Here is a 22,742-nt window from a genome sequence, read left to right as displayed (position 1 = left end):
GTGGCTCAGACAGTAAAGAGTCTGCCTGCAATGCAGAAGACCCATGTTTGATCCCTGGGTCAGGAAGATTCCCTGAAGAAAGGAATTGCTACCCACTCCAGTTTTCTTGCCTGGAAAATTCCATGGACAGACGGGCCTGGTGGACTACAGTCCATGGGGTCACAAAGAGTTGGTCACAACTGAGCAACTAACACTTTCAAGCATTATAAAAATCTTAAAATTTTTTTTCTAAATTGAGTACAAGACTCATACCATAGGAAGCTTGGTTTTCTTTAAGCTCTTATATGAAAATGATTAAAAACCTCATTTAAAAGTATAGCGTAAGTTTATTTTTTAGAAAAGAAAGATACTCTGTGCCTGAATGAATGCAAATTTTGAATTTGTGTTGTCTGAATTAATAGATATTGAGGATATCCATTCCCTGCTAAAAACTAAAGTATTTGATTCATCTTTTATTTTGTAGAAAATGATACAGCATCCTCAGCAGGATATTTTCATTGCCAGTCACAATCTTTTCTCCACCTAACATTCAGGTTCTTTCTGGGACAGATGGACAGGGAGGCCTGGCATGGTGCAGTCCATGGGGTCGCAAAGAGTCAGAAATGACTGAGCAACTGAACTGACTGAACTGAACTGAACAGACCAAGGACTTATTCCTTTGCAGATCTGTCTTCTTCTGCCATTTCCAATGCCAATGACGCTACCATTCAAGTCTTCTCTAGAAAGATAGCTCACAAGCCCTTCTGAATCAGGCCCATTCTGAAATCACCTTCATGTGAAACTGAATCCCGCTGGGTCTCCATCAGAGCGTCTCTGGAGGCATGCTCTCATGATAAAACTTTCAGAGCAATTGCCTGGTCAAGAGACAGAAGACAATCAACTTACTGATTTTTAACTTTGAGACATTCATTGCAGTGCCAAACTTTTATGTTAGAATCCTTTATTTGTATTAATCAAAATAAATTCTCTAGGTGTAAATCTGTATAAAATATCCTCATAAAAATCTTCTACTTTTATACCTGGGCATTAAAGACTGTTTCCATTCCAATTTTACTTTTCCTACTCAGAAGTACCTCTTCTTGACATTAATAATTAACCAGTAAACCAACTTACCCAAGTTCTTCAATCTTGGTTTCTTTAAAAAGGAGAGTAACTTCAGGAAGGTCATATCGATGGTTTACCACTGCCTCCAGCATGGGCCTGTGGGGCGTACTTTGCTTTTTAATCTTCCTCGGGAAAAGCTGGGGCCAGGAACAAACGTAAGTAAAAGAAACTATCTTCATTTTTCAATGCATCTTATCAATGCGATGAGTGAAAAATCAAATACAACAAACTGTGTCAATTTGTACATTACTTTCTACTTCTGGGAACACTAATAGTCTCATCTCTGAATAAGAAAATCATGTAGCATTTTGATTTGATGTGTGGCTAACAATGGGACAGTTTTACAGGTTTGTTTTTGTGTGTGTGTGTGTTTAACTTTAAATTTTGTATAGGGGTATCGCCTGTTAGCAATATTGGGATTGTTTCAGATGAACAGTGAAGGCACTCGGCCATATATATACATGTATCCATTCTCCCCCAAACACCGTTCTCATCCTGACTGCCACATAACTTTGAGCAGAATTCCACATAGGAGTTTATTGGTTACCATTTTAAATATAGCAGTGTGTATATGTCCATTGCTGCTGCTGCTGCTGAGTCGCTCAGTTGTGTCCGACTCTGTGCGACCCCAGAGACGGCAGCCCGTCAGGTACCCACGTCCCTGGGATTCTCCAGGCAAGAACACTGGAGTGGGTTGCCATTTCCTTCTCCAATGCATGAAAGTGAAAAGTGAAAGTGAAGTCGCTCAGTCGTGTCCGACCCTCAGCGACCCCATGGACTGCAGCCCACCAGGCTCCTCCATCCATGGGATTTTCCAGGCAAGTGGAGTAGGGTGCCATTGTCTTCTCCAGTATGTCTATTAGGGGACTGTTATTTATAAAACTTTACATGAGTGATTATTCAAATTCTTCTTAAAAAAACACACAGCTAAATTCAAGATAGCAAACTTTCTTGCATTGATTGCTTATTTTATTTGGTGTAGAATTTTCCTGTGTTTTTTGTGTACTGTACATAGTGAAGCAAGAGTTACTTGGGGGTCAATTCTAATACTGTGGTTTGAAATCTATTGATGTAATTACTTCTAAATTTGTGAGCTCATGCTTCACAAATTACACATGATAGTTTATTGAAAACTATTATTGAAACAATTGTATTTAAAACTAGGTCTTAAAATATTGATCTCATATCTAGAAATAACATCTTAGTATTGAAAAGGAACTGGAGAGTATCTAATCAAACCTATATCAAATGTAAGTATAAATCCAGACAGGGGCAGTAACTTGCCAGAGGTCACACCACTAAAACAAACAGAGGTAGAATCTGTATTAAGGACTCCTCTTTATTTCTTCAAATGTTTTCCATTTTGTCATAAATGTACACACGTAAAATACACAATGAATATCAGTGTATACCTGAGATGTCATGAATTTTAGCACTCTCCCACCCCTAATCTCACATGGCCACCCCATTTCCTAGATTCTGTTATTCCATCTTAAAAGACAGCCAGCTGAAGTTCAGAGAGATTGGATTAAATGCCTTCAGATTAGTGGCGGAACTAAGACTAGGTTCTCCTGATACTGAACTTTTTTCTACTAAACTGCACTGATCCTTAATAAGCACATTCTCTGTTTCTCTGAAAAAGTAACAGTATACCATTTACAACATGGGAGTCAATAAACTTAATTGATTGATTCAGCTAAAACTTTTCAAGAACTTGGCACTGAGGATGTATTCGGTTGGCCAAAAAAATTTCGTTCGGCTTCGTGAGGACAAGCCGAATGAACTTTTTGGCCAACCCAATAGTAGATGATATACAGCTTGCATTCAAGAAGGAGAAGAAAATGACTCAATGAACAAACCAACGAGTGAATGAATAAGGTCCGGTGGCTATAGGTACCATGAAGAAAAGAATATGAAGGACAACGAGAGGATGAAGAAATGACCGGGCACCGTACCAAAGTGTAGACAGGGAGCATTCTCTACAGAGGCGACACCCGAGCAGAGCTTGCAGGAAGTGACTGAGCAAATCAGGCAAATATTTGGGGAAAGAACATTCCAGATAGAGGCCAAGCTAGCATGTGTGCCTCTTCGCAAGTTCAGTGGCCATGTTCTCTACAGGTATTGAAAGAAAGATACGAAATGCTTTATATGATAGATTGTGTTAGCATTGCGTCAGTGAGGGTCGAAATATGTATGAGTAGGTGGTTGCAGAGCTATCTTTTAGGGACTTGAAAACATGAATTACATGAATTAGCTGAAAGTTCCTTGGACAGTGAGGAGGTCAAACCAGTCAATCTTAAGGGAGATCAACCCTGAATATTCCCTGGAAGGACTGGTGCTGAAGCTGAAGCTAGAGTATTTTGGTTATCTGATGTGAATGGACGACTCATTGGAAAAGTCCCTGATGCTGGGAAAGATTGAAAGCAGAAGGAAAAGAGGGCATCGGAGGCTGAGATGGCTGGATGGCACCACCGAGGCAATGAACATGAACTTGGGCAAACTCCAGGAAATGGCGAGGGACAGGGAGTCCTGGCGTGCTGCAGCCCGTGGAGTCACAAAGCGTCGGACACGACCGGTGACTGAACAACAACAACGACAACAACAACATGGATCATCTTCTATTTCAGCACTACTACCACGTAGACGCTCAAAATTAAAACAACAGTGAACTGAAAAATATTAAACCTCTAATGCTGCTGCTGCTAAGTCACTCCAGTCGTGTCTGACTCTGTGCGACCCCATAGATGGCAGCCCATCAGGCTCCCCCGTCCCTGGGATTCTCCAGGCAAAAACACTGGAGAGGGTTGCCATTTCCTTCTCCAATGCACGAAAGTGAAAAGTGAAAGTGAAGTCACTCAGTCGTGTCCGACCCTCAGCGACTCCATGGACTGCAGCGCACCGGGCTCCTCCGTCCATGGGATTTTCCAGGCAAGAGTACTGAGTAGGTTGCCATTGCCTTCTCTGAAAACTTCTAATAACACCAATTTAAAAAATAACTTATTTCAGTTCTGTTCAGTCACTCAGTCATGTCCAACTCTTTTGCAACCCCATGGACGGCAGCATGCCAGGCCTCCCTGTCCATCACCTCCTGGAGTTTACTCAAACTCATGTCCATTGAGTCAGTGATGCCATCCAACCATCTCATCCTCTGTCGTCCTCTTCTCTTCCCGCCTTCAATCTTTCCCAGCATCAAGGTCTTTTCAAATGAGTCAGTTCTTCTCATCAGGTGGCCAAAGTATTGGAATTTCAGCTTCAGCATCAGTCCTTCGAATGAATATTCAGGACTGATTTCCTTTAGGATGAACTGGTTGGATCTCTTTGCAGTCCAAGGGACTCTCAAGAGTCTTCTCCAACACCACAGTTCAAAACCGTCAATTCTTTGGCGCTCACATTTCTTTATAGTCCAACTCTCACATCCACACCTGACTACTGGAAAAACCATAGCCTTGACTAGACGAACCTTTGTTGGCAAAATAACATCTCTGCTTTTTAATATGCTGTCTAGGTTGGTCATAATTTTCCTCCCAAGGAGCAAGCGTCTTTTAATTTCATGGCTGCAGTCACCGTCTGAAGTGATTTTGGAGCCCCCCCAAATAAAGTCTGACACTGTTTCCACTGTTTCTCCATCCATTTACCATGTCTTTCAGAGTTTCCCACAGTCCACTGTTATTTATTTACTTACTTTTGGTTGTGCTGCGTCTTTGTCGCCTCGTGGCTTTTCTCCCCCAAGCAAGGGCTGCTCTCCAGTTGTGATGCTCAGGCTTCTCGCTGTGGTGGCTTCTCTTGCTGTAGAGCATGGGCTTTCGGGAACTCAGCCTTCAGTAGCCGTGGCTCCTGGGCTCCTGAGCTCGAGAGCACAGGCTCGGCAGTCCTGGCACACAGGCTTAGCTGCCCTTGGGCATGTGGGGTCTTCCCGGATCGAACCCATGTCTCCTGCACTGGCAGGCAGATCCTTTAGCACGGAGCCACCGGGGAAGCCCGACGCCAAAATTAAGACAGCTTTCCCACCCCCCCCACCCCTGCCAACCCCGACTACACTTTTCTCGAAAAACTTGATAAATTCAATTTAGTCTAGCAACTGAAAGTGTTAATTCGGGAAACAGGTTGCTCCGGTTCAGTTCCTAATTCTGTAATTTAATAGCTGTGCGACCTCGCGCAAGTTAATTACCAGCTTCCTCCTCTGTAAAATCAGAGTAATAATAAGGTCTTTTTCTAGGCTGGCTGTCACAGCACAGTGACATGCATGCACATATAAACACATGTATGTGTGTATAGTGCTTAGAATAGTGCCTAGAACTGAGTAAGCTTTCAGTAAATATACCTTAGTATCATCAGACCTGAACATTTCTCGTTTTCTGCTGTTCCTGCATAAATACATGGGAAATTGAGAAGATGGTTGGAAAACTAGAGATTCTTTTTCCCCTTTTCTGTAAATGGTTCCAAATTACTTGTCATGTAGAAGAATTACCAGTTGGTTTTAAAGTGTTCATTTGCTTCCAAATTACTTTCATTGTTATTAGAGACTTGCTGATTTTTAAAAGCCTTTGAAATGTCAGTGTTGACGTGCGTGTGTGCTGTGTTGCTTCAGTCGTGTCCAACTCCGTGACCCCATGGACTGCAGCCCGCCAGGCTCCTCTATCCATGGGATTCTCCAGGCAAGAACACTGATCGGGTCACCATGCCCTTCTCCAAAGGACCTTCCCAGCTCAGAGATCAAACCCGCGCCTCTTACGTCTCGTGCATGGCAGGCGGGTTCTTTACCGCCAAGCCACTGGGAAAGCCCGTAGTGTTTGAGGAATCGGCAGTGATTCTGCCCACTGGGCTGGCCTGTGCCCTCCAGCCCTAATCAGCTGCTTGAATCATTCAATCACCTTTTGGGTTGAAACAGACTTCTTTTTCTATTAATAGCATAGGTAGCTCTCACTATTCCAATTAGATACTTTTACATATACAGTTAATAACCTAGTTTATATTTGTAAGTTTTCTCTTAATAAAACTATGAAAATTCACCCATTTTAAGATTTCTATTTCAAAAACTTATATTGATTCATGTCCATTCTTGATACATCACATAAAATGTAAAACAGAGGGAACAGCCCACTGTTTACAAACATAGTTTATAACCCTGACCTCAGTTATGCACATAATAGACAGTGAGGCCTGAATATAAAGACCTGCCTCATTCACTTATAAGCCATGTGACCTTGGTCTAAATTAACCTCTTATCACTTGCAAAATAGGAATAATAATGGCGTATACGTCACTGGCCTGTTGTAAAGATTAAAAGAGTTGTATGTAAAGCCCTTGTACAGCCTCTCATTCCTCATTTTTTGTTATTATCATTATGTCTCATTATGTTGTATGACTGTTACCATTTGTTCTGCAAGGACCTCCATTACTACTTTCATTTCTAAACGCATTTCCTGGCTCACTGTTATCCTACTCATCTCTTTATCCACCCCCTAGGATAACATAATAGTTATAAGAGTATTTCCTTTCAACTAATTCAGCAAACTTAATGAATCTAACATTTATTGAGTACTAAGCATGCTTACTCCTTGGAAGGAAAGTTATGACCAACCTAGATAGCATATTCAAAAGCAGAGACATTACTTTGCCAACTAAGGTCCGTCTAGTCAAGGCTATGGTTTTTCCAGTGGTCATGTATGGATGTGAGAGTTGGACTGTGAAGAAGGCTGAGCGCCGAAGAATTGATGCTTTTGAACTGTGGTGTTGGAGAAGACTCTTGAGAGTCCCTTGGACTGCAAGGAGGTCCAACCAGTCCATTCTGAAGGACAGCAGCCCTGGGATTTCTTTGAACGGAATGTTGCTAAAGCTGAAACTCCAGTACTTTGGCCACCTCATGCGAAGAGTTGACTCACTGGAAAAGACTCTGATGCTGGGAGGGATTGGGGGCAGGAGGAGAAGGGGACAACAGAGGATGAGATGGCTGGATGGCATCACGGACTCGATGGATGTGAGTTTAAGTGAACTCCAGGAGTTGATGATGGACAGGGAGGCCTGGCGTGCTGCGATTCATGGGGTCGCAGAGTCGGACACGACTGAGCGACTGAACTGAACTGAAGATGCTAGATGCTTTCAGATAGATATTCTTATTGCCTCAGCACCCTGGTAAAGAAGGTGATTGGGCTTCTGTGCTGGCTCAGCGGTAAAGCATCAGTCTGCCAGTGCAGGAGACGTGGGTTCAGTCCCTGGTTTGGGAAGACCTCTTGAAGTAAGAGATGGCAAAACCCACCCCAGTATTCTTGCCTGGGAAATACCATGGACAGAGGAGCCTGGCAGGCTATAGTCTATGGGGTTGCAAAGCGTCAGACACGATTTAGTGGCTAAACAACAAAAAAGGTAATATTTAAGGTATATTATTTAACTCTTCAGAGAGGGTTAGTGACTTTACCATGGTCACTCAGCCAGCAGATGGCAGAGCTGGAATTCAGTCTCTGGAACCTATGTTGTTTTTTTCTGCATCAGGCAAAAATATTGGACCTATTTATCATTAAAAGTTTTCCTTTGCTACAGAAGCTCAGGGAAGGTGCTATCACTACCTTTCTAGAGGTTAACAAAGTCACCAGCTCTATTTCTAAAGTCTTAATTCCAAGGTATTTTTTCTTGGAAACTGTGCTGAAATGATTGTAGATCGCAAATAAATGTTATTTTAAAAATATCATTTCAAGTTGAGAAAAAGTGCCCAATGTAAACCTAATCTATCAAGTGAGATAAAAAGTCAGAAATATAACAAAAATGTCATATAATGATCCTTCTCTTTCCTGTTTCAACAGGTATGTCATTTCAGCACCAAAAGTGTTCCATGTTGGAGCATCTGAAAATGTTGTGATTCAAGTTTATGGATACACTGAAGATTTCGATGCAACAGTCTCAATCAAAAGCTTTCCCGACAAAAAAGTCACTTACTCATCAGGCCATGTTACTTTATCCGCAGAAAATAAATTCCAAAATTCTGCCACCTTAACAGTATGTATTTATCCTTCAGTTTCTTCATACATTCAGAATATTCTCAGTAATATGTGTACCCAGTTTGGATATTGATAACAGATTTGGTCACTTATACCAAACTACCACTGTGTGATTTCTAGACGATGTCAGTCACTAATGATGATATGGGTGAAAAAGAAAATTCTAAATAGGAGAGTTGTACCTGCTTTTTAAGGAGTGTATGAAAACTTTAACATTCTTATTGGAACCAGAACATATGGAGAAGGAGATGGCAGCTCACTCCAGTATTCTCCTGGACAGAGGAGCCTGATGGGCTACAGTCCATGCGGCTGCAAGGAGTCGGACACGACTGAGAAACTAGCACTAACGTGAACAGATTTGGAGATGAATGGAAAGCACTTATTTACTGTGAAACTTACTAAGGCAAGGAAACAGGCCAATATGAACACGCATATTGATCTGTCATGTCTTGCCTACAAAAATCCATGGATGCTATTTGTTTGTTTAAACTCCAATAAACTACAATCAAAACTTCTAAAACTAATAAATTATTGATTACTGAAGTGAATAGCTCTCGTGTATAACCACAGTTAACAGAAAGAACAACCTGGATCAAGTAAATTTTCTTTCTATTGGGCTTCCCTGGTGGCTCAGACGGTAAAGAATCTGCCTGCAGTACAGGAGACTGAATTTCGATCCCTGGATCCTTCTCCAGGGAAGATCCCCTGGAGAAGGGAATGGCAACCCAGTCGGTTATTCTTGCCTGGAGAATTTCATGGACAGAAGAGCCTGGCAGGCTACAGTCCATGGGGTCAGAAAGAGTTGGACACAACTGAGGGATTAAGATATTGTTGTACAGTTTGGTTAGAAAATTGCTCGTAATTCATTTCTTATTAAGAACTCTGATAACTAAAAATAACTTTCATATTTACTGTTTCCTTATCCAAGTGAAAAATATTGTTTTAAATTCTGATATAAATTCAAAAATAAAGAACCAAAAAATCAGAGACTTCTAGACTTGGAAGGGCCTCTGAGGCTTATTAGACCATTGTTTCTTTAACGTGAGTTCTTTAAAAAGAGATTAAACTTTGAAATTTTATAAAGAGCTGCAAGTTAGAATTACACTGATATTTACCATTTTGAGTTTATTTTATAAATGTTTTGATTTTATAATTATACAAAAGTCAGAAGCACAAGAATATTATACTGACTTTTAGGTCTGTACATATTTAACACTGTACTGAAAATATTTCTTTATTTTTATAAATAACAAAAAGTCCACACTGAGAGTCTTCCAGAATATCTTACCCTTTAAAAGAGTTCTATATATTACTCAAATTTCAGAAACACTGATCTAAATAAATTCTAACCAAACGTAGGAATTCTTTGCTTCATGTCCTTGATGATAAGTGCTCTAACCTTTTAGCAAACAGGTCCACTTATTAGGTTTATGAAGAAATAAAATTCATTTCCCCAAAGAAGACACTTTTATCTGCTGCCATTAGCCACAAACATGTGGCTGTTATCTTTAAATTTAAATCAATCAAATGTAACTAATATAAAAAATTCAGTTCATCACTCATACTAGCCATGTTTCTAGTGCTTAAATAGCTACAGATGGCATATACTGAGCAGCATAGATATAGGACATTCCCCTCACCACAGAAAGCTCTACTGAACAGTGCTAACTTGAATGGCTAATTTGGAAAAGTAAATTAGGGTGGGGAAATCATAAAAACTGATGCATATCTTAAGCATTTAAATTTATCTTAACATTACAATATACCTTTATTTGCTAATCGTTTGATGTTGTGCCAAGGTCTTTTCTTGGGCCCACTTGCAGCAGCAACCTTATTCATAATGTGTCACACCTTTAACGAATCATCTTTTCTGCAGTTTCTATTTCCTTGAAGCAGAGAAAAAACTTAGGTACTCGCAAAGCAATCTGAGTGCAGAATCTTTATAGATTCTTACTGCTTTTCCAAACATTTACAGTACTCTCATATATCTAATTCAGCATGGTTGGTTGTATTAATTAGCTTTTATCTCAAACTGGAAACTGTACTGCTCAACCACGGGAACAGAGGATGTGAATATAGTACAGTGTCCTGAGCATCCATCAGGATGTTGAACAGAGGGAATGGAGAGCACGGAATAATCCAGCAAACTGAAGAGGTTAAAGCTTGTTAAGAGAGCTGTGGTTCAGATGGTGAAGGATCTGCCCACAGTGTAGGAGACCCAGGTTTGATCCCTGGGTCTGTTCGTGCCTGGAGAATTCCATGGACAGAGGAGCCTGGTGGGCTACAGTCCATGGGGTCACAAAGAGTCAGACACGACTGAGTGGCTAACACTTCCATTGTAGTAGTTTTACCAAATGCACATAAAATTTGGGAAGCATAAAACCAAAAATTTTTTAACTACTTAAAGCTGAATGTTGATTATGATGTTTGATACGGAAGGGCTTGGAGCAAAAGTTATTTACTACTTCGGCTCCTATACTACTTTTTAAATAACATGTTTTATAACTTTAAAATTATTATAGTCTTTCCCGTCAATATTTTCTTTTACAGATACAACCCAAACAGCTGTCTGAAAGACAAAGCTCCATTTCACATGTGTATTTGGAAGTTATATCAAAGCATTTTTCACAAGCAAAAAAAATGCCAATAACCTATGACAATGGATTCCTCTTCATTCATACAGACAAACCTGTTTACACTCCACACCAGTCAGGTAGAGTATAAGATGCTTCTTTCTCCGGGGAGTAGTGCGATGGGCATTGACACTATGCTGTAGAGCTTTTTTCCCTTCAAGCTTGAGCAACTAGATAACGGAGGATGGCATTTATTTAAGCTGAACTCTGGATGTGGGGAAGAATTGTCTATGTTTAGTTTTTATTTTGCATTTTGGAGTAAAATTGATTTACAAAGCTGCACTAGTTGCAGGGGTACGGCAAAGTGGCTCATTTGAACAGATGCATGTATCAAATCATCTTCACTTTTAGGTTAGTACAGACTATTGAGCAGAGGCCCCTGGACTATGCAATAGGTCCTTGCTGGTTATCATCTATCTAAACAGAGCAGTATGAACACTGCCGAGCTCATTCTGAGGCCACCAGCACTGTGATAACAAAAGCAGAGACACCACAAAATGAGAAGATGACAGGCCAATATCACTGTGAGCTTTTCAACACTTGAGTTTAAGTGGAGACGGATTTCCAACTTGATCAAAAGTCTCCATCCCCAGTGATTTTTACACTTATAAATATAATTTTAATTTTAAATTCATATGGAAATTGTTAAATAATTATATGGAATTTAGTTTTTAAATTTTAAATATAAATCTTAGATTCATATGGAAATCACAAAAATCAACAATTACATTATCTACCCTGACAGTTGTTCCCATGTAGGAAAAAAGCTATTTAAGAATTGTGAAATGTAGTGCTAGGTTTTATTATTAAACAAGCTATAAGAGGTAACTGCAAATATAATTTTGGCAATTTAAAAATAATTTGTTATAAAGTAGCGATCATAAAAACATTCTATTACTTTGCAGCTAATTCTCAAATTCAGAAAACAAATCAAACCCTAGGGTATCAGATGATTCAGCAAAAAGTAAGTGAAGTCACATAAATAAATGGATATTAATTTTCTAAGGAGATCTGCCTAAAGAAAGCTCCTATTAGAACACTGTTTTGTATTAGTGGTTTATCTGTTAGAGGGGGAAAGGATAGGGTAGCCAATCAAAACTCTGATTGGTGAATGGCTGGATTTACTCCCAATGAATGAAAAACCAAACACAGAAAAGTGTGAATGCTGCCCACATATGTTCACGTATCTGCAAAATCTTCAATTCCTCCATCACTCCCTGTTGCCAAAATTAACTTTTGAGCAAATCAGGATGGTATTATAAGAGAATTGTACATGGAAGGGGAAGGTTATGGAGTTTCAATAATGGCATTGTTGGTGAAGGAAAGAGGACGAGAGGCAAGACTAGCCAGTTTTGTTGAAAACCTTTCAGGTAGTACATACTTGCTACATGTTGACTGATGCTGATGACAGTATGGAGTGGAATGGGCCTGCACCATTACCTTTTAAGCAGGAGCTCCTGTTATGGCCAGCTCAGAAAGAAAAGGCCTAGAAAGGCTGGGGTATCGCTTCCAGCTTGGACATAATATCATTGCCAGAATAGCATCCTATTGACTCCAAGAAGATGACTTGGTGTTCATTGAGATAGTCTCTGCCTATAAAGTTTGAGCCCTTTTTAAAAATCATGAAAGTGAAAGTGAAGTCGCTCAGTCATGTCCGACTCTTTTCGACCCCATGAACTGTAGCCTACCAGGCTCCTCCCTCCATGGGATTCTCCAGGCAAGAGTACTGGAGTGGGTTGACCATTTCCTTCTGCAGGGGATCTTCCTGACCCAGGGATCGAACCCGGGTCTCCCACATTCCAGGCAGACTCTCTAACCTCTGAGCCACCAGGGAAACCCTTTAAATATCATATCCCGAAACAAATATACCATCACCCTTGTCCTCCTCGCATATTAGAGGATGCTTCTTTAATTGGGTCTTGTTGACACTACTTACTATTTAGGGTTCTCATCTCTTTTTTCCTCTTGTTTAATTTTTGGCCATGCCCTGTGGCATGCAGGACCTTAGTTCCCTGACCAGGGATTGAACCTGTGTGCTTCGTAAGCGTACAGTCTTAACCACTGGCCCTCCAGGCAAGTCCCTAGGGTCCTCATCTTTGTCCATCAAGCAGCCTGATACCCAGACCCTGGGACTTTTTTAGCTCTTAAGGTTTCCCTTAAGAACGGCCCCATTTGTTATTTCTTTATCAGAAATTTACCATAAAAATATATAGTGTCTTCATCTTAGAATAGAGATGAGAGATATCTAAGATCTCTCTAAGACCTATTCTATCTTAGAATAAATCATAGAGAAAACCAGAGCACCTCCCTCTAAATTTTGACGCATTAATGAGAGGTAGCAAAGTATAGTTGTGAACAGCAGACTCTGGAGCCAAATTGTCTGGGTTCAAATCACAGTTGGGGCTCTTATTAGCTCCATGACCTTGTGTGAGTTAATCTTTCTGAGTCCCATTTTCCTCATCCATATAATGGAGATAGTAATGGAACGTATCTCACAGAGTTGTTGGGAGAGTTCGGTGAATTCATACGTATAAAGCACTGCAAACACTGCCTATCCCAGAGTAAGCACCAGGAAAGTATTTTCCACTATCGTTTAATCTATGGAATAGCACAAAGCCTTAATTACACAGAAGAAAAAGAATTACTCAGTAATTCTTTTAGAAATTAATTGCATCTTGCTATTTATAGCTCTAATGTCCCAGTCCTCACATTTTAACCTGAAGGTCCTTGAGATAAGTACCTCTAGGATAGAGGCTTAGATCTTCAAGGCTTTACAGGATGAAGAATTTCAGAATAGTGACCAAAATGCTTCCAATCTCACACAGCCTGTGTCCTGCGCTCCCCTCCTGCCTCACCACCCACCGGGCCGCCCCTCGTCCGCAGACAGCAGCCAAACTGACCTCTTTACAGTTGCTCTCTTTTTTTATTTTTTTTTTAATTTATTTTATTTATTTATTTATTACAGTTGCTTTCTTATACCGTTCTCTGGTCCGTAGTAAGGCCTGCGCACCTCTTCCCGGTACATTCATCACCTTCCTTGCCCTCTGAACTTCCACTCAGCTCTTCCATGCCATCACATAGAGGGCAGCCTTCTCTGCTTCAAGGCTCCCTCTGTCAGCCTCAGAACGCCGGGGAGTGTCCTTCGCAGCATTTCCCACCCCTGGAAGTTGACAGTTACTTGTGGGATCTTGTGTTTGCCTCTCTACTCCACTCCGTTAGAGGAATTCCACGTCTGATTCGTCACCACCATATCTCGGTGCCTAACATAGTGTCTGCACATAGAAGGCATTCAGTATATATATTTTAAAAGTCTATAAGCTATACCTTTGGTACAAAAAGCATTCATTGAACTTGCCTTTGCTATACCTGGAGAAGGCAATGGCACCCCACTCCAGTACTCTTGCCTGGAAAATCCCATGGGCGGAGGAGCCTGGTAGGCTGGTCCATGGGGTCGCGAAGAGTCGGACACGACTGAGTGACTTCACTTCACTTCACTTGATATACCATCGTTATGAAGACAAGGTTAATTTTCTAACCTAGCACAAACTGAGTGAGAAAGTGGACAAGCAGTAGCTATAGAAATAATAAAAATAAAATAAAAATAATAAGCATTCATTGGTTAGTTATTATGCACTGGGTTATGCAAAGCTTTTTCTCATTTAGTCTCACGTGCTATGAAGCAGATACTAGCAGTCCTGTGTTACAGATGTGGGACCTAAGGGGTAAGAGAGATTAAGTATCCTATTCTGGGTCACGTTAGAAAGTGGCAGAGATAGGAATGGAACCAAAGTTTTGAATTCTAGGGCCCAAACTCTCAGCTTTTGCGGCACACTGCCTCCAGCAGCAGCTCAGTGATGCTCAGGGCTGGACCAGGTATGTTCATAAGGCAGAAGAGAGGACTCGAGCTGAGAGACAGGGGTGAGGGGACAGCAGGGCTGAGGGATTTACTGAGCATTTCATTTTGATCTTATGGTCTTAGTGAAATCAATTTTAGAGAGCTTAATATGTGACTTCTCAGGTAGAGCTTTGCATAATACTGACCCTTTAAAAGGTTTATGACATCAGTTCAGTTTTATTTTGTGGTTAAAGTTCTGGCCATGAAATGATTTGAGCATCAGAAAAACCCTAGAGAAATTATAATACGTCATTGGAAGGAATTAAACCAGCGTGTTCAAGCAGCTAAGAGTTAAAAGCTAAGCAGATATATTTGTTTAAAAGGTGGGGATCTATTACCTGACAGGAAGAAGTGGAAGGGAACTAATTGTTATTGAGCCCCCTGCCATTATTCTTTTAACAATGAACAAATATTTGTAGGATCTGGCTCAATAAATATAACAAAACTGTACAATTCAAAACTATCCTTAGCAACAATAAGAGACAATTTGGGGCCATGTTGTAACAGTGTATAGTCTGAAACAAACCACCTAATTTTCCATTAAAATCTTCAATTCTGAGATGATTTATTATACTCCCAGTATAACCACTTCAGTATTCTTGGACTTCCCTGGTGGCTCAGATAGCAAAGAATCTGACTGCAGTGCAGGAGACCTGGGTTTGATCCCAGGTTGGGGTGGAAAGATTCCCTAGAGGCGCACATGGCAACCCGCTCCAGTATTCTTGCCTGCAGAATCCTCATGGACAGAGAAGCCTGATGGGCTACAGTCCCTGGGGTCACACTCAGTCCACATGACTGAGTGACTAAGCTCAATACAACCATAGGGTAGACATCACTATTTTGCTGCTATGAAATTTTTTATAAATCCTGGCCTAATTACAGATATAACTAATTTTGTACTACATATTTGTTCTCCCAAAGATATAAGCAAATATATTTTAATAAAGTGAACTGTTCTTTAAATTCATTAGAAATAGCTCCTTAAAGGAATCCAAAAAGATTCTCTTTCAAAGAAAAAAATTTTAGTAATGTGCTGGGAAAGATTGAAGGCAGGAGGAGAAGGGGACAACAGAGGATGAGGTGGTTGGATGGCATCACCGACTCGATGGACATAAGTTTGAGCAAACTCCGGGAGTTGGTGATGGACAGGGAGGGCTGGCGTGCTGCAGTCCACAGGGTCGGAAAGAGTCGAACATGACTGAGTGACCGAAATGAGCTGAACTGAACTGAAAAGGATTCTCAATAAAAGAAAAAATTTTTAGTGACGTGTTGTCTACAAGTTAACTTTTTCTTTCTTTTAAATACGAATTTTCATATATGATTATGTATTGAATCTTTAAGATGAGGCTCATCTCTTTTAAGGATGATTATTGAAAATATCAAAATACTGTGCTTCACAAAGTTATTGATGATATCGATTATTCTTACAGTAAAGGTTAGAGTTTATTCACTGAATGATGACCTGAAGCCAGCCAAAAGAGAAACTGTCTTAACTTTCATAGTAAGTATGTTTATTTAAATAATAATTTTATGTTAAATTTTTTTAATTATTTAAATTTTCATCAGGACAAGATACTTTGTTCCATAACCCTGTCCTGACACCATACTAATTTATTCAATGTTCAGAAATGGTTATCGAACACCTTCTGTGTGTATAACATTATAGGTTTATTCCTTTACAATATGTAAAAATCTCATGGAAATGAAAATCTCAACAAGTTATGGTTTTGAACCAAATCATTTAAATACATCCTTCATGATACATTTCTTAAAGACCACCCCTCAATCACTAAGAATTCAACTTAGTGAATTAATCCATCGATTCAACTAAGAAGTAGTTGAATGTCTGTTAAGTATGATATGTTTGATTTGCACAATACAAGGTAAAGAATTACAGCCTGTGGCACTTGCTCCCGATGACTTTAGAGTTTAGTAAGTAAGACACACTAGCACATGGAGAATAGTGCTAACCCCGTGAGATAAAGATCAATAATTATCAGCCTTTCGTGAGCCATGAGGTACATAACAGGTGTGCGCAATAAATTCCCATGGTCTTCCCAGTTCACGTCGAAACCCTACAAAGTTTTGGGAGGAAAGAACTGTTCGCCTTTCGACAGTAGGTCCCCTACTGCAGGTTGCAGTGCCTTTTTCTCCTACTCAAGGAACCAAAAAACCGAAAATCTTAACAGAACATGAGTGAAAAAGAGGGCTGTACAGCAATAACCTTGAATCCTGTATAACTTACAAAAATTATGAAACGTTCATAAACTTTCACATCTGAGTATTTTATAATGCATTATTTGAGAAGCATTAGTGTATTCCAAAATTATGGTTGATAATTATTGACATAACCTGTAAACTTTCAAAATTTCTAGCTGATAAATGAATTTTACAGCATATTTGCTTTGGAAAGTTCCAAATGAACACATACAAAATTTAGATTCTGGTATCTATAAAGTGTGTAAGCTGTTATTTGGTTCATCATAACATCAGGTTTTGTCATAGTTCTTTTTTTTAGCCGTACAATAGAGAGTTGAATCTCTTCTAGATAACTGAGACTAGGATACCCTGGACACCGATTTACTTTTTTTTTTTTTTTTTTTAAGTGAGGCAGGAGATGGAAGAAAGTCAAAAAAAGGAGGAAATGCCTTAAATGAGCCAAATTTGTCTCTCACAACATTTAAATGGTTTTCCTCCTTCATATTTAATTTGAAGACATGATATTTGTTAGTAAATATTTCTATCAATCAAAGACAATGTAATCAGTTAATTTTTTAAATGTGATTTATATGCTTGGAAATTGTCTGCTTTTCTTCAAAGGATCCCGAAGGATCAGAAGTTGACATGATAGAAGAAAATGATTATACTGGAATTATTTCTTTTCCTGACTTCAAGATTCCATCTAATCCTAAGTATTTTAAAGTTTTTTTTTGTTGTTGTTGTTGTTTTTTAATAAAGTTTTCTGTAAAACAGACATCTGGAACTTTTGGGTGTGAGGTAGATAACCAGTCAAATGGAGCCACCTAGTGTTAACAAAAAGTTAAGTGTGAAAGAAATGTGCAAAGTCTTTTCAGGTCAATGAAAAGCTAGGCTCAGGTTCTGGCAAAACAAACAAACCACTCCCAATACTTCTCACCAATCTTCTTTACATATAGAAATTAAAATTTGGAAGAAGCAAAAAAACCAAAAATAGTTCCCAGGCCTTTTTCTATCAAAACCATCAACCTTCCACCCTCCGAGGAATCTAACAGACTACCAGTCTAAAAGGCTGGTGTTGCCCCACGTCTTGCTATGACCAATAAAAATACTGGTCTTCTGTAGTCGTTACTGCATAGACTTCCAGAAGACAGATTTCAAGAGGGAAGAGCTTAGTAAACTCATTTCCTCCATTTGGTCTCACGCTAGAGGATTAAGAACATGTTTAAACAGAACCCAATGCGATAAAAATTTAGTGAGCACATTCCTGGGAAATGCAAAGTACAATGGGAATGAGAAATTTTAAGTAGAAATAAAAAATACAGAGTCCCTGCCTCCAACCAACTTAAAGGAGGACGGATAAGTGCGTATAAAAATGACTGCAATATCACTTTAAAATCTTCTTCTGGTCATTTTTGCTCTGCCCTCTAGAAGGGAGTTCACAGTTAATTCACTGTACTGAAGATCTTCTAGAAATTTGGATGAAATCGGGGGATTTACATAATTTGGGTAGTTTTAAAATTGTGTACCTCCTTGAAAATATTCCATAATAGCAAAGAATTGATCCGATTATTGTATAACTATTATCATTTCTCCAACTCCATCTTATGCCAAGTGGTAGATTATGCCAGATTATGTATCTGCCATTATAGCCTCCTATGACCATTGCTTTCCTACCCAGTACCTTTTCACAGGTTGTCCCCCCTGCTTAAAATGTGCTTCATCTCACTCTTCACAAAGCTGGCTTCCTCTCATTCTTTAGGACGTGGGTTAAATGCTCTCTTTTCAAAGAGGCTATCTTGGATCCAACATCGCACACAGTCCCTCTCTTCCATTTTCTTTTCTCTCTCCTCCTTTTGCTTTCTTATTTTCTTCATGGCACTTATCTCAGTTTTGTAAGTAATTCTTTATTAATTTACTTGCCTTTACTCCCCACTAGGCTATAAACTGGGACTTCCCTGGTGGCTCAGACAGTAAAGCGTCTGTCTACAATGCAGGAGACTCGGGTTCAATCCCTGGGTTGGGAAGATCCCCTGGAGAAGGAAATGGCAATCCACTCCAGTACTATTGCCTGGAAAATCCCATGGACAGAGGAGCCTGGTAGGCTACAGTCCATGGAGTCACAAAGAACTTCTTGAGGACAGGGGTCCTGTCTGTATTGGTCACTTTTATATCGCTAGCCCCTCAACATAACAGGCACGTTTCATGACTTCCATAATTTTAAATATTTTTTTTCCATAGATACGGTGTGTGGACCATTCGAGCTAAATATAAAGAAGACTTTTCAACAACTGGAACCGCATATTTTGAAGTTAAAGAATATGGTAATTTCTGATGATTAAAAGTTTACCTATGTAGAGTTAGCATTTTTGCAATAATTCTTTTCACGAATGAACTTAATGCAAAATCACTCCAGACGAAAATGAGGCTGCTTGCTGGTATGGTTAGAAGTACTGATTGCGGCGGAGGGAGGAGTGGGCGTTGTCTGAATGCCTAAGCTCTGGGTGTAGCTGCCCTGTTAACCTTGAACAAGCACACCAACCCTCTGGACTTGTCTTCCTCATCATAGAGCTCCAACAGACCTAGCCCCCTGAGGAGCTTGACTGGCTCAGGTCCTTTCCAGAATTAGGGTTTTCGGAGAAGCAGCCAGAGTTGAGGTGAACGGAACCTGGTGAGACCGACAGGTGGTTTACTCACCTCATCACCACCCGTTAGTGACCAAACAGGAGCGTGTGCACTTCCTTACCCCGAGTCCAGTGCTGTTTTCCTTCTGACTCAGACATGCCTAATACATTGATCCAAAAATATCAGATAGTCTTACTTTGAAACCAGTCATGTTAACGGACTAATAATTAACGTACAAACCACTTAACCTTCCCATTTCTTGTTTACTAGAGTATTTGTGTGCTCTGATACAAAGTTTAACTTTATTTTGCTTGAAGTCATTTTTTAATTCTTTCAATAGACTCATAATAATGTGGCAAATAAACACGTGAATTTTAACAATTAACAAACAGTGACAAAACAAATGTCCTATCATGAAGCTCAACTTTAAAGATTATAGGCTCTAAATAACATATCATCCTAACTGGTCGCCTTTCCTCCACGCGTTTTTGCTGCTTCTTATACATATCTAAAATTTATCCACCGCTTATTATCTGCAGCCACACGTCGATTTTATCACCAGGCTCCCTCATGGACTACTGAAAACCCACCCTCAACCCCCAACTGTTACCTCTGCTTTGAAGCTATTCTCGCCGTTTTTTCGTTATTGAGTCCCCACTGCCTCCTCATTGCCATCTCCTCAGCCTCATTAATGGTGACTTTGCATATGATCTGCCTACAGCCCCCTCCCTCTCACCTAGCCAACTCCCACTCACCCTCAAGTCTCGGTTGAAAAACCATTTATTCAGTGACGTTTTCCCTGAATTCTCTTTCCTGGGAAGGACTCCCTGTACTCACTTGTAAATATCAGCTTTCATAACGGTCTCAAGTGTTTGTGTAATTCTTTGCTTATGCTTGTCTTCCCTGCTCGACTGTGAGCTCAGCGAGGGTAGGGTTTGTCTGTCGTGTTCACGGGTGTATCCCTCTTGGTAGGAGTGTGCAGGCTATATGGCAAGTAGGTACTGGATGAAACGATGAAACATTTTCCTCTACTTCATATCTTGGAGAGAACACATCTGCCTTGATCTTTAATAACACAGGAATGCAGCCCAGAGCAACAGGTTGCATTGCTCTTTGACTTCTGTTTCCTCCCACACTGCAGGCAGATTCTTTACCGTTTGTGCAGGAAGGCCCTTTCACCATCTAGGAAACACATAAGCCATGTCTGATCCCATCTCACTTACTCTCATGTGACAGTCTTGATCTACAATATCAAGGTCATACAATCACCCAATTTCTGTTAAGTGTTGTGCAGGTTAATAGAATCTGTAAACCTTACTACCCAGGCTGTGTTAGAGCAAAGAGAAGACCGTGCTATTTTGGACAGGTGAAATTGTTTTCTCTTGGGCAATCAGGATACCAAAGAGACAGGGAAAAAAACCCTCCTTCCCTTCCGCCCTAATTTTCAATTTTGCATGAAGCTTCTTTCTTGTAGCTAATTGTAAGCTCTCACTTATTGACTAAAGTGAGAGTTTTATGTTGGAATTTGGAGACTGGGTAGATTGTATCTACTAGGCACAAAAGGGAAATGTTAAACAAGCAAGACAATTCTTTTTCCATTTTCAATTTAATAAACATTTGTTGAGCACATGCTATATTTGTGGCTCATGAGAAGGTTGAGGGAGGAGACACGCAAAAATAAAGAGAAGAGTCTAAGGAGCCCATCCTCTAGCGGAGGAAGTAGTCAGTCGCCTGTAAGTGCTGAAATCAGAGTATAAGCGAAGTTCTCCTAGCACGCAGCGTATGAACACACCTCTGATTGGCGGAACAGGAGGCTTCCCAGAGATCCCGTTGTCGATGACGATAGTAATGACAGGGTGGATGCCGCGCTGATGTCGCAGCTTACCCGGCTGTACCGGAAATACAGCCCGGTGCTGCGCTTTAAAGGCGCTCTCATTCAAATGGTAACGTTGCTTCTTCGTTTTTATTTTCAGTGTTGCCACATTTTTCTATCTCAATAGAACCAGAAAGTAATTTCATTGGTTATAAGGACTTTACTAATTTTGAAATTACTATAAGAGCAAGGTAAGAACGTTTTTTGTTTTGTTTTCAGATTTTTCAGTTAAACTGAGTGCTAACTTTGGTGACATTTGCCCAGAGTGAGATCTTTGATTTTTACCCCCAGTTTTATTGAGGTATAATTGACCTATGACATTGGGAAAGTTTAAGGTGTACTGTGTGGTGAGTTGATACATTTGTACATCGCTGAGATCTGTGATTTAGTGGCAATGTCTGGCATGACTTTGAAACTACCTGACTGAGATGACATCACGCCTATAGTTTATTTGCTCATACTGATTTTAGCTGATTCCAATTTTAGTCTAGTTAAATATTCACCAGCGCCCCCCGCCCCCCACCAAAAAAAAAATCCTAAAAACATAAGCTCAGTGTGTATGTTTAGGAAGCAGCGTGCCTTAGGATACTGGGACTGAGATATGAAGCTTTAACTTCTTATCATTTTTAATGGCTTCATCAGCCAGCTAATGCTGCATAACTACTTTGGGACCCAGTGCCTTAAAACCACAACTATTTATGAGTCAGCTGGGCAGTTCTGCTGTCTGGGCCAGGCTGATGTCAGTGGGGCTCACCCGTGTGCCTGCAGTCAGTTGGCAGGTCAGCTGGGGGCTGGCTGGCCTAGGAGGGTCTTCCTCAGATGCCTGACAGTTAACTGGCGGTTGACTGAAGCTGCAAGGATGACTGGCCCATGTGTGTTTCTCATAGCAATGCTCAAAGAGAGAAAATGGGAGCATAAAAGTCCCTTTGAGGTTTACACTTTGGGACTAACACACAGTCACTTCCACCACATTCTTTTGTCCAAAGCAAATTACAGCATCCGCCTGAAGGAGACAGACTCCCTTCACACCCTTTGCATCCAAGGAGCTGCAAGACACATGGGGAGGTGGAGAATTGGGGTTATTTTTATAAGCGACCTACCATTTAAAAATGACCTAGTATAATTATTAAAAACAGTAACCGATTTATGTAACTATATATGTCAGGCACTTTCCAAAGCATTCGGTATGTATTAGCTCATTTAATCTTTACAGAACTCTGTGTGATAGATACAATTACTATCCCCACATTATAAACAGAAAAACGAAGGTACATAAATGTTAAGTAATTTGGCCAAGATCATACAGCTAATAAATCACGTGGTCTCTCTTGTTCCAGAACCCATGCCTTCAAATGCTACCATATGCTGCCTCTCTTCCTAGCGTTTATTCCTCAGACAGAGTGTTTGTCACTTGATCTAAGCCA

At 40.2% G+C, this 22,742-nt stretch overlaps 1 protein-coding gene across 3 annotated transcripts in view; it reads left to right on the top strand.

Annotated features, from left to right (window-relative positions):
* Positions 1–1,163: 1,163 nt before the first annotated feature.
* C5 (complement C5) overlaps positions 1,164–22,742 on the top strand; it is a 94,850-nt gene continuing 73,271 nt past the window's right edge. For all 3 annotated transcript variants that reach the window (XR_011144994.1, XM_068973680.1, XM_068973682.1), the window contains exons 1-7: positions 1,164–1,259; positions 7,902–8,094; positions 10,647–10,809; positions 16,055–16,125; positions 17,445–17,536; positions 19,062–19,144; positions 21,419–21,509. Coding sequence is in view for 2 of the 3 variants with exons in the window: in XM_068973680.1 (XP_068829781.1) it covers positions 1,195–1,259; positions 7,902–8,094; positions 10,647–10,809; positions 16,055–16,125; positions 17,445–17,536; positions 19,062–19,144; positions 21,419–21,509 (758 nt within the window). In the remaining variant the exon portion in view is untranslated. The remainder of the gene's footprint in view (positions 1,260–7,901; positions 8,095–10,646; positions 10,810–16,054; positions 16,126–17,444; positions 17,537–19,061; positions 19,145–21,418; positions 21,510–22,742) is intronic.

The sequence above is a fragment of the Capricornis sumatraensis genome, chromosome 6 (assembly GCF_032405125.1).
Source record: "Capricornis sumatraensis isolate serow.1 chromosome 6, serow.2, whole genome shotgun sequence".
NCBI classification, from domain to species: domain Eukaryota; kingdom Metazoa; phylum Chordata; class Mammalia; order Artiodactyla; family Bovidae; genus Capricornis; species Capricornis sumatraensis.
This window is presented reverse-complemented; position numbering and strand designations above follow the sequence as displayed.